Source organism: Mizuhopecten yessoensis, unplaced genomic scaffold, assembly GCF_002113885.1.
Source record: "Mizuhopecten yessoensis strain PY_sf001 unplaced genomic scaffold, ASM211388v2 scaffold1883, whole genome shotgun sequence".
Taxonomy (NCBI): domain Eukaryota; kingdom Metazoa; phylum Mollusca; class Bivalvia; order Pectinida; family Pectinidae; genus Mizuhopecten; species Mizuhopecten yessoensis.
This window is the reverse complement of record NW_018404269.1, coordinates 1,211,535-1,225,996: the sequence shown is the minus strand read 5'-3', so window position 1 is coordinate 1,225,996 and position 14,462 is coordinate 1,211,535. Positions and strand designations below refer to the sequence as shown.

The following is a 14,462-nucleotide window of genomic DNA, read 5'->3' as shown; positions in this document are numbered from 1 at the left end:
CTGATCACCACGATTTTTGGTTACATGTTGCCTGGCATGGTCTACTGCTCACGAATTACTGATGCTAGGGAATCACACAATCCATCAGGTAAATTTTTGAAGAGCTATAATTTTCAAAACTTGGGAAGAAAACATTAAATGTCGCTTGGCCATTAACTCTTAAGACTTGATATATCATGAGGGAGGGATTTATGACTCGAATCTTGGAGACTCCGGAGAATGGATTCTCCCCATGACTTAACAATATATCTGTACAATGGGTACAATCAACTACAATTAAAAACTGTATATATGCAGAAATTGGTAAGCGAGGGATACCATCATCAGCATACATTATTTTCAAAACCATATCATTAGTTTTGCTAGTAGACTAGATTAGAACACTGCAATATATCATGGTTCAGCCTGGTGACACACAATAAATATAATGTAAAAACTGAAGCATATTGACATGATAAAGAAAGTAAATTCAATTAAATGAAATCAACACAATATATTCAATTTTGAAGCATGGAAATGGGGTCAAATGATATTTTATTTGGATGATAGTTTTCTGAATTGATATTTTTTTTTCTTTTTTTTTTTCTAAAATTCAAAAAAGATTTCATGTTCTTGTTACAAACTTCTTTTAAATTTGTATATTACCAAAATATAAATTAATTTTATTTAATACATGAATTAACACAATATTTTAATGATACCTCGTAGATGAGTGAAGCACTAAAGCTTTCATTAGAATTTTAGTTTTTGTAATATATCTAAATTTTACAACAATATCAAATCAAAACAGTAATGGCAAATACTTGTAAACATATATGACACAATGTTGGTTTGTCAAAATTACACCATGTATCTTTATGTAGCAATAAATCTTATACAAAACACATCTGTAATGTAGGCAAGAAGAAAGTCAGACAAATAATTTGGTGATAGAATATAATGTTTGTTTAGAACATATCAAATGTAAATTGAAATAAACTATTGAAAAAAACTAAGAAAGAAATACACTTTATAATACAATGTGGATGAGGCCAAAATAAATAGTATATGTTTTTCAGGTAACAATTACATTGTACATGCTTGAACAAAATATTGTGTCATTAGGCAAATAATTTGATTTTAATTTCCTTTTTTCATTTCTATATTATGCTTAAAAATCGAATTTTACAATATATTTCCATACATAACAATGACCATTAATTTGTCGAGAATAGGGCCAGACTACCAGAACAGGAAGAAAGTACATTTTAATGAGTGGCTTTGACTGGCAACAAATTAATCTGAGATACAAGTAGGCGATACCATTTCTAGGGTCGACAGGACAACCTAGGGTAGGTCGGGATGTATATACCTGAACACACACATTTATTTTCTGGCCTAAAGAATCGAGAGAGACATGACACCAACTACAAGCTTAGGGTTGACAAAGAATTGCGAGGTTATGTAAGAAAACAGCAAAATTAATAAAGTAAGAATACCACACATTTTGAAAGTAAGCCAGAGACACACAACAATACCGTCTATGGTAATGATAGCTGTACAACACAGAAAAACATTAACATGCAGCACAGAGCCCATTCATATCTTCCCCTGAGTGGCCCTTCTTACTTCCTGTTCGAATGTCCCCTTATTGTATTTCATTGCTCAATTAACGGTACTATCAACTTATCGGCTCATGAATTGCTCATAAAATCTGACCGCATTTCGTCCGGAACACAGAAACAGGTAAACCTTACCGAACTGGACACTCGAGCTCGTTGATGCTCGGGGGTAGTCTGGCCTGTCTCCACCACAGCTGTGTAGTCAATGCTGCTAATCGTTTGTACAACTTTTCAGCACGTGCTTTAAATGATAAATCATCGGCGGGAAAAGTTTTTGCCTCCTGTTATAAGGGAGGCAACTCTTTTAATAAGCGTGACCATACGATATTATTTGCTTGAATGGTAATAGGAATCGTATTATAGAAGATAAGAAAATTGCTGATGAATTGCGGATCCTGAAATTGAATAGAGAAAGTTCAAAGATTTCAAACGTTTAGTCAGCCAGAATCTTAATGTTATTTCACTTGTTACTTCCTCTGTTATTACATTGACTCAATCAACTGAGTAACTGAGTCATCGTGTAAAAAAAAGTATAAATCATTGAGTGACTCGTGACTCAATCAACTGAGTAACTGAGTCATCGTGTAAAAAAAGTATAAATCATTGAGTGACTCGTTCCTCTGTTATTACATTGACTCAATCAACTGAGTAACTGAGTCATCGTGTAAAAAAAAGTATAAATCATTGAGTGACTCGTTCCTCTGTTATTACATTGACTCAATCAACTGAGTAACTGAGTCATCGTGTAAAAAAAGGATAAATCATTGAGTGACTCGTTCCTCTGTTATTACATTTACTCAAACCACTAAGTATCTCGTTCATCTGTTGAAAAGTTTAAACGTTCTTCTGTCACAACATTAACTCAAATATCAGAGTAATGGAGTCATCAGATGAAAAGCTTAAATCATGGAGTGACTCATTCCTGTGTGACAACCTAAACACAAACATCTTAGTGACTCGTCGTCTGATACAAAAATTCAAATCAAACCACTGAGTCAAGTATCAAGCACATCCCATAAAGACTGACATCACGATAACGAAACATTTTTTCTTTCAAATTTATTTTATTTTCTTACTTAACTTTAACAATGACAGCAAATAACTGTTCAGCTTATTCATAACAGCCGTCAAATATGTACATGTCATAAGTCAATAATTTACTTTGTACTGTAAGACTGTCCGCAACAAACAAGGACTGAAACAGTATAACAATGCGAATGTTTGTAAGTCATCTTCTCTGCTGTAAATGTTATTCATCGTGTCCGAGCATTAAGCTTCCGCGAAGAATTCAAGTGTTTTGTTGAACATCAAAGATACCATATCTGAACAGGCGAATGTGATATCGTATAGACGATGTTGAATGATGCCAGCGTCTTTGTTGTATTCTTACTTATTAAGCAGTTACCCTGACCTTACCCCCTCTACCTCTTATCTCCCGTGTCATCTATGTCTCTCCGCTTGTATTCTCCCCAGTTAACTTCACCAGAGATCGCGACGTGGACCCCTCTCAGTACCAAACTCAATCGACGATGGAAACATAAAACCAACCCAGCCACTCGCTCAACCGAAGATCTGGAATATAGGAATGCAAACCCATCCCTGCCCAAAAAGCAATTGGAGATACTGTAGTAATGAACAACCATCCCAGCCCCAAACTCAACTAAAGATAGGAATGTAGCCCCTCTCCAGCCCCAAATTCAACCTACGATAGGAATGTAGCCCCTTCCCAGCCCCAAATTCAACCTAAGATAGGAATGTAGCCCCTTCCCAGCCCCAAACTCAACTAAAGATAGGAATGTAGCCCCTTCCCAGCCCCAAATTCAACCTAAGATAGGAATGTAGCCCCTTCCCAGCCCCAAATTCAACCTAAAATAGGAATGTAGCCCCTTCCCAGCCCCAAATTCAACCTAAGATAGGAATGTAGCCCCTTCCCAGCCCCAAAATCAACCTAAGCTAAGATAGGAATGTAGCCCCTTCCTAGCCCCAAATTCAACCTAAGATAGGAATGTAGCCCTTTCCCAGACCCAAATTCAACCTAAGATAGGAATGTAGCCCTTCCCAGCCCCAAATTCAACCTAAGATAGGAATGTAGCCCCTTCCCAGCCCCAAATTCAACCTAAGCTAAGATAGGAATGTAGCCCCTTCCTAGCCCCAAATTCAACCTAAGATAGGAATATAGCCCCTTCCCAGACCCAAATTCAACCTAAGATAGGAATGTAGCCCCTTCTCAGCCCCAAATTCAACCTAAGATAGGAATATAGCCCCTTCCCAGACCCAAATTCCACCTAAGATAGGAATGTAGCCCTTCCCAGCCCCAAATTCAACCTAAGATAGGAATGTAGCTCCTTCCCAGCCCCAAATTCAACCTAAGATAGAAATGTAGCCCTTCCCAGTCCCAAATTCAACCTAAGATAGGGATGTAGCCCTTCCCAGTCCCAAATTCAACCTAAGATAGGGATGTAGCCCTTCCCAGTCCCAAATTCAACCGAAGATAGGAATGTAGCCCCTTCCCAGCCCCAAACTCAACCTAAGCTAAGATAGGAATGTAGCCCCTTCCTAGCCCCAAATTCAACCTAAGATAGGAATATAGCCCCTTCCCAGACCCAAATTCAAGCTAAGATAGGAATGTAGCCCTTCCCAGCCCCAAATTCAACCTAAGATAGGAATATAGCCCCTTCCCAGACCCAAATTCAAGCTAAGATAGGAATGTAGCCCTTCCCAGCCCCAAATTCAACCTAAGACAGGAATGTAGCCCTTCCCAGTCCCAAATTCAACCGAAGATAGGAATGTAGCCCCTTCCCAGCCCCAAACTCAACCTAAGCTAAGATAGGAATGTAGCCCCTTCCTAGCCCCAAATTCAACCTAAGATAGGAATATAGCCCCTTCCCAGACCCAAATTCAACCTAAGATAGGAATGTAGCCCCTTCCCAGCCCCAAATTCAACCTAAGACAGGAATGTAAACGCATCCCTGACCTAAACTTAACCAAAGATAGGAATCTAGACCAACTTAGACCCCTAACCTCAACCAGAGACAGCAATTAATGTGGACCCCTCCAAGCTCAAACCACAAGACTACGTCGATCGATCTCTCCCCCATCCCCCCGGAGACCCCCACCCCACAGAGATAATGGTACGAAATCCTAATCGTCCTTTTCATCATTGTCCTTGTCCTTCTTTATCAAGCAACACGCGGCAATGACACCGAGAAGCTGAAAAAAATTAAGAACACATTGCCATTTTTTAAAGTTACAATATAAATCTGAAGTTATAACTGGTTGCTGACGTCTGGCGCTTATTTTCAATAGAACTTTATGATAAATCATATATCTTCAAGTCGGATTTATATCTGATTTAAATATTTCCGTGAACGATGATTAATTGATATACTAGTTTTGAAAGTAGGTGGAACGCTCCGTTCCTTGGACAAACTGAATTAAGTAAATAAGAGATGTTAGTACATTATATACAGTAAAACCTCGTTATACTGCCACCATTTGCCCAGAGTAGTTTGGCGTTATTAAGAGGTTTCGCGAAAACATCGAGAAAATGTATAAAGGAATTATTAATGAAACGAGAAAAGGGAACATTGAAATATGTAGGCGTTATAAACGAGGTGGCAAATGAGGGGCATTATATCGAGGGTTAACTGTACTATATCGGCCCTACCTCTAGTCCTCCGATGCCGGCTCCCACACCTATGACAATGTTGAAGTACTGACTGAAGCGTTCCTTGATGGCCTCATAACAACCCTTTAACACAGGAAACGCGGATTGAAACAGCATAACACAAGCAACAAGGAGAAAGCGAACACATTGAACACTGAAATATGGAACAACTCGAAACTTTATCATAACCAACGATAACGTAAATTAATACAAATCAATAATAAGTGACATAGCAGCACCATTGAATGTGGTCATACATCTAAACAACAACAGGGACTAAAGAGAAACCAAAGGTAAACGTTTATTGGACCACGTGTCTCCGGTCACGATAACAACGGTTTAAATAATAGAAGACATGTATGTCATCGTGGCAGACGCATACAAATAATGGTTGGACATCTACGGTGACTCAGTTGTGCCATTTCGTTGTTTCTTCTTTTCACCAGGAAAAGGCCAGGTTCGTTTTTTCGGAGACAAAACACGAAACGACAAGACTAAAGATTGGTCAGATTGATCTTGTCTTTCGCCTGGGCGAAAAAGCTGCAACGAAGTGGTACAAAGCAGCCACCGTAGAAACCAGATAAATGCTACCGTAAAATTTCTAGAATAAATTTAAACATCTCAATTAGAACACCATTGCTGCAAAATCGGTTATTGGGCAGTATTGGCGGTAAGAGTGAAACAGTAAGACGATGGACTATTATCCTGCTGGTCTAACATGCAGTCTCTCAATAGTATTTTTGAACCTGGTACAGAAGTAGCACAATTATTTGATTTCTTGTTCTTTGGCTTATATTTCCTAGCGCCTTGCTTGGCAACACCACACTTTTGGCCTTAATGTTGAGCGTTCGCCCAGGTGAGGAAGGCAANTCTTTTAATTCTTAGAGCCTTGCTTGGCAACACCTAACTTTTGGCCTTAATGTTGAGCATTCGGTGATGAAGGCAATGGTTTCTGTCCCTAGGCCGGGACATACCAAAGTCCTTAAAAATGGTAGTTGTTATTCCCTGCTTAACGTTCACAATTTAGGGGGAATGGCACCAACTGGTTCACCCGTTGTCAGTATAATGTGACCGGGCGGAATGCTGTGCTGGATTGTTTCGGCATGGTATTTCAGTGAGATATCACTATACAGTCGGCATCAGATCCGCGCTATCACAAGGAGGCAAGCACCCCAACATACCCTGTATCCTGCATACACACACACAAGCACGCATATACTACACACATAGAGGCACGTCCTTCAATGACCTTAGCTGTTAATAGGACGCCAAACAAAATTAAACAAAACTAAACCAAAACTTTGGCATAACTTGTGTAAGCACGAAGTCATACCGAAACCGTAAGTTACTTTTTGTAAAATTTTACTTTACCGTGGAGTAATACGAGCTCGCCTGCGTGACAGGACACGTGTTATTAGTCATGGAGTTGAGGAATCCTGTGATGTCACTTGGGAACAAGGCGGTGTCGGAGAACTCGCAGCAGGTCGCAGGGATAGTGGCCACGCCCACTACATAGCTTCCGCCACCGGCGTCGTACGCATACGACGTGTTCCAATTTGAGATGGAGGCGTATTCCGCCCCAGTGTCCACACCGCAGCATTGGAACTACAAGATGTATTACCAGTACTCAGCGACATGGAGACGTGAAACAATGGATTATACATAAAAAATACCTGAAAAACATTTACCAAACACGGAAAAAACGCCCCCCGAGACCAACCCCATATATTAATGAATAACAACTCGTATTCCGCCAGATGGATATATCAGAAATAAAATAAAATTAAAGATTAATAATCATTTTACTGAAATGGGATAAAGTGACTTAACTTATCACCCTTCTGCGTTATTAAATCAAAATACATGGAAATCGTAAAGAAAGGACGCTAAATAATTGTGATACTTACATAGATGTGCACAACGTCAAAAGCGAGGCTAACAATGTCGGAGGTGTCGTACGGCCCCTTGTAGCGACTTTGTTGTAGCGTCTTGAGGTTATCGCGGGCGTATGTGTCAAACTGTAAACACACCAACACAGTGTCCACATCAGTAAACGTATGTCTAATAACCAAAGCGGTATAACCTGTATCTTGACATACTCTAGACATTACAAACCACCACAACCATCCATGTGTTACTCACGTTTGACGTTGCATTTGTCAAATCCTTCATATACTTTTTTAAATCACAAATTATATATTCGCGGATATCAAATTCGGAGAAACAATTACTTCCCCGACATTCCTATCCCGGTTCTGCTGTAGCAAATCTACTTCTACTTCTTCTACTTCTAAATGGTACTGACCAATTTCAACAATTTGAAGATAAAATGTCAGACGTGGAGTGAAACATGGAAAGCGATTGTTTTTAAAAGATACGAGATGGTCTAATTTGCGTTTGAAAAGTGACGGTAGAGGGCTGATTTAAATAATTCCGTTGTGGGGCTCGAAATAATGTCAGGTGGGAGTTTATTCCACTCGGGTATAGTTCGAGGGAAGAAAGATGCCTTTCTGGTCTGGGTTTTTGAGTGGGGAATTAGATTCGAAAACTGGTGGTTTGTTCGGGATTTTCTAACTGTAGGGATTAATCTGTTTGATTTTACGATAGCGACTTTCTGGTTTACAATGTTATGAAGCATGGTCAGACGAGCATCTCTACGTCTATCTGCTAGAGGGCGCAGCTTTAGGTGGTCGAACATTTCTGACTGGAGGTACGATGGTTGTACCTGTGCTTATTGAGCACATAGCGCGCTGCCCTTCGCTGGACCATTTCCAACTTGTCAATATTGGTTTGGGTGTGAGGGTCCCATACTGTACAGGCATACTCAAGTGATGGACGAACTAATGATTTGTATGCCTGTACTTTGGCTGATATTGAGCCAATTTTAAGATTTCGTTTTAAAAAGCCTAGCGTAGAATTTGCTTTTGGGCAGATAGTATTTATATGTGAATCCCATTTAAGGTCAGATGATAGTGTTACACCCAGATACTTGGCCTGACTAAGATGTTCCAGTATGTGTCCATGTAAAGTATAATAATGGACTATTGGAGTTTTGTTTTTAGTCACCGACAACACATTGCATTTGTTTGGGTGGAAGATCATTTTCCATGTATTTTCCCAGAGCGCTAGTTTGTCAAAATCTTTTTGAAGGATCTACTGTAGCGTGTTACGTGTACCACAACATCACGGCAGACTGTAATGCCATTATGGTTACAAAGAAAAAAGAAGAGTTAACACATTAAGTGTAAGACAGGTCTTTGTCGGCATGGCATGGAAGTATGCGTCCCTATTTGGACCTTATTTGTATACCAATAAAGGCTGTAATTTGTTTAGAATAAGGTCTCCGTGTCGCCAACACTTTAGTTTTGATGGTTTCAATACATTTCGTTTGTTTACACTTCACTTGTACTCTCCCTCGGCCATTATGGAGACCTGTTCTTGACTCGGTGGTTGGAGGCATGTTCTTGACTCGGTGGTTGGAGACCTGTTCTTGGCTCGATGGTTGGAGAACTGTTCTTGACTCGGTGAGCAGAGCCCTGTTCTTGACTCGATGGTTGGAGACCTGTTCTTGACTCGATGGTTGGAGACCTGTTCTTGACTCGGTGGTTAGAGACCTGTTCTTGACTCGGTGGATGGAGGCCTGTTCTTGACTCGGTGGTTGGAGACCTGTTCTTGGCTCGATGGTTGGAGAACTGTTCTTGACTCGGTGAGCAGAGCCCTGTTCTTGACTCGATGGTTGGAGACCTGTTCTTGACTCGGTGGTTGGAGACCTGCTCTTGACTCGGTGGTTGGAGGCCTGTTCTTGACTCGGTGGATGGAGGCCTGTTCTTGACTCTGTGGTTGGAGACCTGTTCTTGACTCTGTGGTTGGAGACCTGTTCTTGACTCTGTGGTTGGAGACCTGTTCTTGACTCGGGGGTTGGATACCTGTTCTTGACTCGGTGAGCAGAGACCTGTTCTTGACTCGGTGGGTAGAGACCTGTTCTTGACTCGATGGTTGGAGACATGTTATTGACTCGATGGTTGGAGACCTGTTCTTGACTCGGTGGTTAGTGACCTGTTCTTGACTCGGTGGTTGGAGAACTGTTCTTGACTCGGTGGTTGGAGACCTGTTCTTGGCTCGATGGTTGGAGAACTGTTCTTGACTCGGTGAGCAGAGGCCTGTTCTTGACTAGGTGGTTAGAGACCTGTTCTTGTCTCGGTGGTTGGAGGCCTGTTCTTGACTCGGTGGTTGGAGACCTGTTCTTGACTCGATGGTTGGAGAACTGTTCTTGACTCGGTGAGCAGAGACCTGCTCTTGACTCGGTGGTTAGAGACCTGTTCTTGACTCGGTGGTTAGAGACCTGTTCTTGACTCGATGGTTGGAGACATGTTATTGACTCGATGGTTGGAGACCTGTTCTTGACTCGGTGGTTGAAGAACCGATCTCAGCTCAACTTTTAATACTCCTGATACTCCGTTTTGTCTTTGTGTAAAGACTTTGTTGGGTATATTGAGTATACTTGTTGCTTTTAATACCCCGTGTTGACCACTTACTGTTGCTTTTAAGACCCCATGTTGACCAATACCTCTTGCTTTTAAGACCCAATGTTGACCACTACCTATTGCTTTTAATACCCCGTGTTGACCACTACCTATTGCTTTTAAGACCCCATGTTGACCACTACGTATTGCTTTTAAGACCCCATGTTGACCACTTACTGTTGCTTTTAAGACTCCATGTTGACCAATACCTGTTGCTCTTAATACCCCGTGTTGACCACTACCTATTGCTTTTGAGACCCCATGTTGACCACTACGTGTTGCTTTTAAGACCCCGTGTTGACCACTAACTGTTGCTTTTAAGACCCCATGTTGACCAATACCTGTTGCTCTTAATACCCCGTGTTGACCACTACCTATTGCTTTTAAGACCCCATGTTGACCACTACGTGTTGCTTTTAAGACCCCGTGTTGACCACTACCTGTTGCTTTTAATACCCCGTGTTGACCACTACCTGTTGCTTTTAATACCCCATGTTGACCACTACCTATTGCTTTTAATACCCCGTGTTGACCACTACCTATTGCTTTTAAGACCCCATGTTGACCACTACGTGTTGCTTTTAAGACCCCGTGTTGACCACTTACTGATGCTTTTAAGACCCCATGTTGACCACTACGTGTTGCTCTTAATACCCCGTGTTGACCACTACCTATTGCTTTTAATACCCGGTGTTGACCACTACCTATTGCTTTTAAGACCCCATTTTGATCACTACGTGTTGCTTTTAAGACCCCGTGTTGACCACTTACTGTTGCTTTTAGGACCCCATGTTGACCACTACGTGTTGCTTTTAAGACCCCGTGTTGACCACTACCTGTTGCTTTTAAGACTCCGTGTTGACCACTACCTGTTGCTTTTAAGATCCAGTGTTGACCACTACGTGTTGCTTTTAAGATCCAGTGTTGACCACTACGTGTTGCTTTTAAGATCCAGTGTTGACCACTACATGTAGTTGAAGACCCCGTGTTGACCACTACCTGTTGCTTTTAAGACCCCATTTTGACCACTACCCGTTGCTTTTAAGATCCAGTGTTGACCACTACGTGTTGCTTTTAAGATCCAGTGTTGACCACTACGTGTAGTTGAAGACCCCGTGTTGACCACTACCTGTTGCTTTTAAGACCCCGTGTTGACCACTACCCGTTGCTTTTAAGATCCACTGTTGACCACTACGTGTTGCTTTTAAGATCCAGTGTTGACCACTACGTGTTGCTTTTAAGATCCAGTGTTGACCACTACGTGTAGTTAAAGACTCCGTGTTGACCACTACCTGTTGCTTTTAAGACCCCGTGTTGACCAATACCTGTTGCTTTTAAGATCACGTATTGACCAATACCTTTTGCTTTTAACATCCGGTGTTGACCACTACCTGTTGCTGGAGACCCCGTGTTGACCACTAACTATTGCTGAAGACCTCGTGTTGACTACTAATTGTTTATTAAGACCCCGTGTTGACACCTGCCTGTTGATTATGACCCCTTATTGACCACTTACCTGATCCTTATAGACGATAGACAAGACGACCGCTGTACCTTGTCCGAGCATAATGGTCACCACGATCACAATGTACTGCAACAACGAAGAAAGGAATGATGCATTTGAAGGCATTGACAAGAACCAAATAAAATGTTGCTTAGCTCCAAAAATGTCACACTCTTTGGTATAGCGTCGATTGCTTTACCAAGCGTAATACCCTTGGTACTATGTTTATGCAGCCATTGCGTCAAATCCCCAAATCTAACATTCAAAATTAAAGATGACGACATGATGCTAGCACCACTAAGTAAAAGTATGTCAGAGTGGCACTTACTATGATGAGACATTTGTTGTTTTCACAGCACGCTCCACAGAAGCCCATTAGCGCCGTTATGAAGACGAAGCCGCCCAGGCCGATGAAGGCGTAGGCGGCCGACTCGAGGAGTGACGGCGTCACGACGTCGTCTGCATTGAGGGAGCTGGTGGCGCTCCTAGTCAACACTAGGATCTCACTCTTATCCAGCAGGATGAAGATCCCTCCGGCCAGGCATCCCCCGCCAAAAAACTAATGGATAGAAATACTAGCATCAATAACGAAAATATGTAAATCAAAATTAACGAAAAGAATCAAAACATCACCATAAGAAAACAATGCCGACAGCATAATGAAAGAAAGGGACATTGTCAGCCTTATGGCTGCTAATTAACTTGCTATATGTTTGAAGATTAAACGTACAAATGATGTATTTAAGAGTGTTACTGTTATACTTTATAACGGTCAGTAGCATAATACGTGTATAGATTCAATTTAAAAATAGTGTCTTGACGCATTGCGTTATACAAATATTTTTAAAACAACAAAAATCACAAACAATGGCAACAACTGAAATAAACTTGGAAACGAAAAGACAACATCAGTTTACATTGGACAAAGCAAAATTTCAAGTTTACATGAAAACGAAATGAAACAACACCAGTTAACAGGTACAATGTAACAGTATCATTAATAAGAAACAACATTTATAGATAACATAGACACTGAATAAAACCATGCCCTGGACCCTTACATCGGATCATTAGTACAAAACAAGGTTTAGAAAACTATTTAATTTAAGTAATTTCTGTCTACGTGCATCATATTTAAATAGTTTTAAAAAATGTCGTCTAGGCAAGCGTTAAATTTCAATCAAATGGTGATACATGTATACATTTTTTCGTACTTACATGTAGTAACGTGTTTCCGGATTGTAATGACCAGTTGTTTATACATAATGTTCCTCCTATCAAATACTGTTAAAGATAACTTCAATGAATTAAACTAAATATGGCTTCTAGCATTCTACAGTTCATCATTTCAAAACGTGGAACACTTACCAGAAATATTGTGTTGAATACTATCAAATAGCACTTTGAGCACCCCATGTTTCAGGTCGTCTGTTCAGGACATGCGCAGTGACGTAACAGCTGAAACACTTAAATTGAGTCAAGACTGATGAAGTGGGATGATTCAGTTAATCATAGAATGTATAGGTTTTCCTGGAAGATAAACGGACATAATATATTACATAGTATGTAATCGCCTTTCAGCTACAAACCTGATGTCATTCACTCGGTATTCATCTCGGTTGAAGTATTAACATACCTACATGTCGCTTACATTATGATGCAGATGTATTTAGGAAAGACACTGTTCAAAATAATTTCCTAGAGTAGATGAAATTGTATTCATTTTTAATTGTGTGGTAAATAATACCGATACGAACCGTAGCCTGATGAATTCACAACTAAGATTACCTACATGTCGCTTACATTAAGATGCAGATGTATTTAGGAAAGACACTATTCAAAATAATTTCCTAGAGTAGATGAAATTGTATTCATTTTTGATTGTGTGTAAAACAATACCGATACGAACCGTAGCCTGATGAATTCACAACTAAGATTACTTAACTTATGTATAAACATCATCAAACAGTTTTGTGAAAACCAAATTCCTATCGATATAACTATACAAAGTATTAAATGATAAAACAAAACATTATTAATACAAGTCCTACATTCATTATCCTATAATTGTATTAACTTCATGTCCTACGTTAGATAACAGCAGAAACACGTTAATTTCGGGGAAAACAGTTCACTTCGTTTCCAATCACCGACATATTTCATTATTACTGAAAACATGTGACAATGTAACTTACATGGCTATGAGGTCGATGTTCCTTTTCCTCAAACTAGGCTGTCCCCAGCGGAATGATTTAAAACTCCGATCACGAATGTACGAAAACGAAGTCATGCGTTAAAATTAAACTTAATACTTATATGTTTATTATGTATGAAAGCTGTTTGTATCATTATTCATACAGAAGTGGACATAGGCCTCTATATTGTCAGTTGCTAGTTCTTGTCGTTGACTAAACAAGACTAATCGTCAGCGTCAATACAACATACATACCATGTATACGGTGTAACTTTTATTATTTATTGAGTTTAACGGTATTGTTCATTCTTCCAAACTTTCGTACGTTTTGTTAATTTAAACGTCGTACTAATCTGTGGACATAAGGGTTTATCAGACGATGACGACCACATTAGGGACACAGTCGATGGCGGCCATTGTCTGAGCAGGAGCCAACAGTGTGAATACGGTACTCGTCTCAATATCATGAATTGTTCGGCTTGTATAGAATTAATGTTTGGTCTTCAGCGCCGTTGTATATTGTAATGTACAAAATAATACTCTTGAACTATTTCCATATAATAACAAGTATTTGTAGTTAAATACATAAGTACTGTATCCGTATTTGAATGTTATATTTGAGTAGTAAATTTTGAACTATAAAATGTTTAACGTGCGGTAAATTAATGAAAGTTAGGATAAAATAGTCAACGTGTTGTTTTAACAGTTTCGTTGTCTTATATATAAATAACTGCATTTACGTAAGTCGAGTAATTGATGATCATAGTTAATCCATTTTGAAATTGAAAATACTTTATCAGTGGGATGTTTAGACTTATTCAGTTTTTTATAGTCCTATATATATTTTCAAACGCTTCATCTTCGGTCTCCAGTTCAAATATATCTGAATGTCTTAAAAGGTCCTATTTAATCCTATTTAAAAACTTTTTTAGAATTGAGGTCGCCGAGTAGTAGTATTTTGTATTTATTTCTA

General features: G+C 39.8%; 2 protein-coding genes across 3 annotated transcripts in view; both read right to left on the bottom strand.

Annotated features, from left to right (window-relative positions):
* The window catches only part of LOC110442317 (synaptotagmin-6-like), a 137,730-nt gene extending 135,949 nt beyond the window's left edge, over nucleotides 1–1,781 (bottom strand). The window contains exon 1 of the mRNA XM_021485872.1: nucleotides 1,737–1,781. The gene's annotated coding sequence lies outside the window, so the exon portion shown is untranslated. The remainder of the gene's footprint in view (nucleotides 1–1,736) is intronic.
* An 871-nt stretch (nucleotides 1,782–2,652) lies between these two features.
* LOC110441766 (tetraspanin-18-like) lies at nucleotides 2,653–13,887 on the bottom strand. 2 transcript variants are annotated; one of them, XM_021485014.1, is made up of 8 exons: nucleotides 13,491–13,887; nucleotides 12,664–12,761; nucleotides 11,624–11,854; nucleotides 11,308–11,382; nucleotides 7,176–7,286; nucleotides 6,640–6,873; nucleotides 5,269–5,352; nucleotides 2,653–4,811 (listed from the first exon to the last, which is right to left on the bottom strand). In XM_021485014.1, the coding sequence occupies exons 2-8, from the start codon at nucleotides 12,709–12,711 to the stop codon at nucleotides 4,743–4,745; spliced, it is 852 nt and encodes a 283-aa protein (XP_021340689.1). In that variant the 5' UTR covers nucleotides 12,712–12,761; nucleotides 13,491–13,887; the 3' UTR covers nucleotides 2,653–4,742. The 2 variants fall into 2 exon arrangements, with proteins under 2 accessions (XP_021340689.1, XP_021340698.1); XM_021485023.1 differs by lacking the exon at nucleotides 13,491–13,887 and having other exon boundaries at nucleotides 12,664–12,765.
* Between the last annotated feature and the right edge of the window lie 575 nt (nucleotides 13,888–14,462).

Bases quoted from the DNA above. Each gene is read 5' to 3' on its own strand.
- LOC110441766 (XM_021485014.1), bottom strand. From the start codon at position 12,711: ATGGGGTGCTCAAAGTGCTATTTGATAGTATTCAACACAATATTTCTG. The intron at 11,855-12,663 runs GTAAGTGTTCCA...TCTATCCATTAG, and splicing joins TATTCAACACAATATTTCTG to TTTTTTGGCGGGGGATGCCT. The intron at 11,383-11,623 runs GTAAGTGCCACT...TCGTTGTTGCAG, and splicing joins ACAACAAATGTCTCATCATA to TACATTGTGATCGTGGTGAC.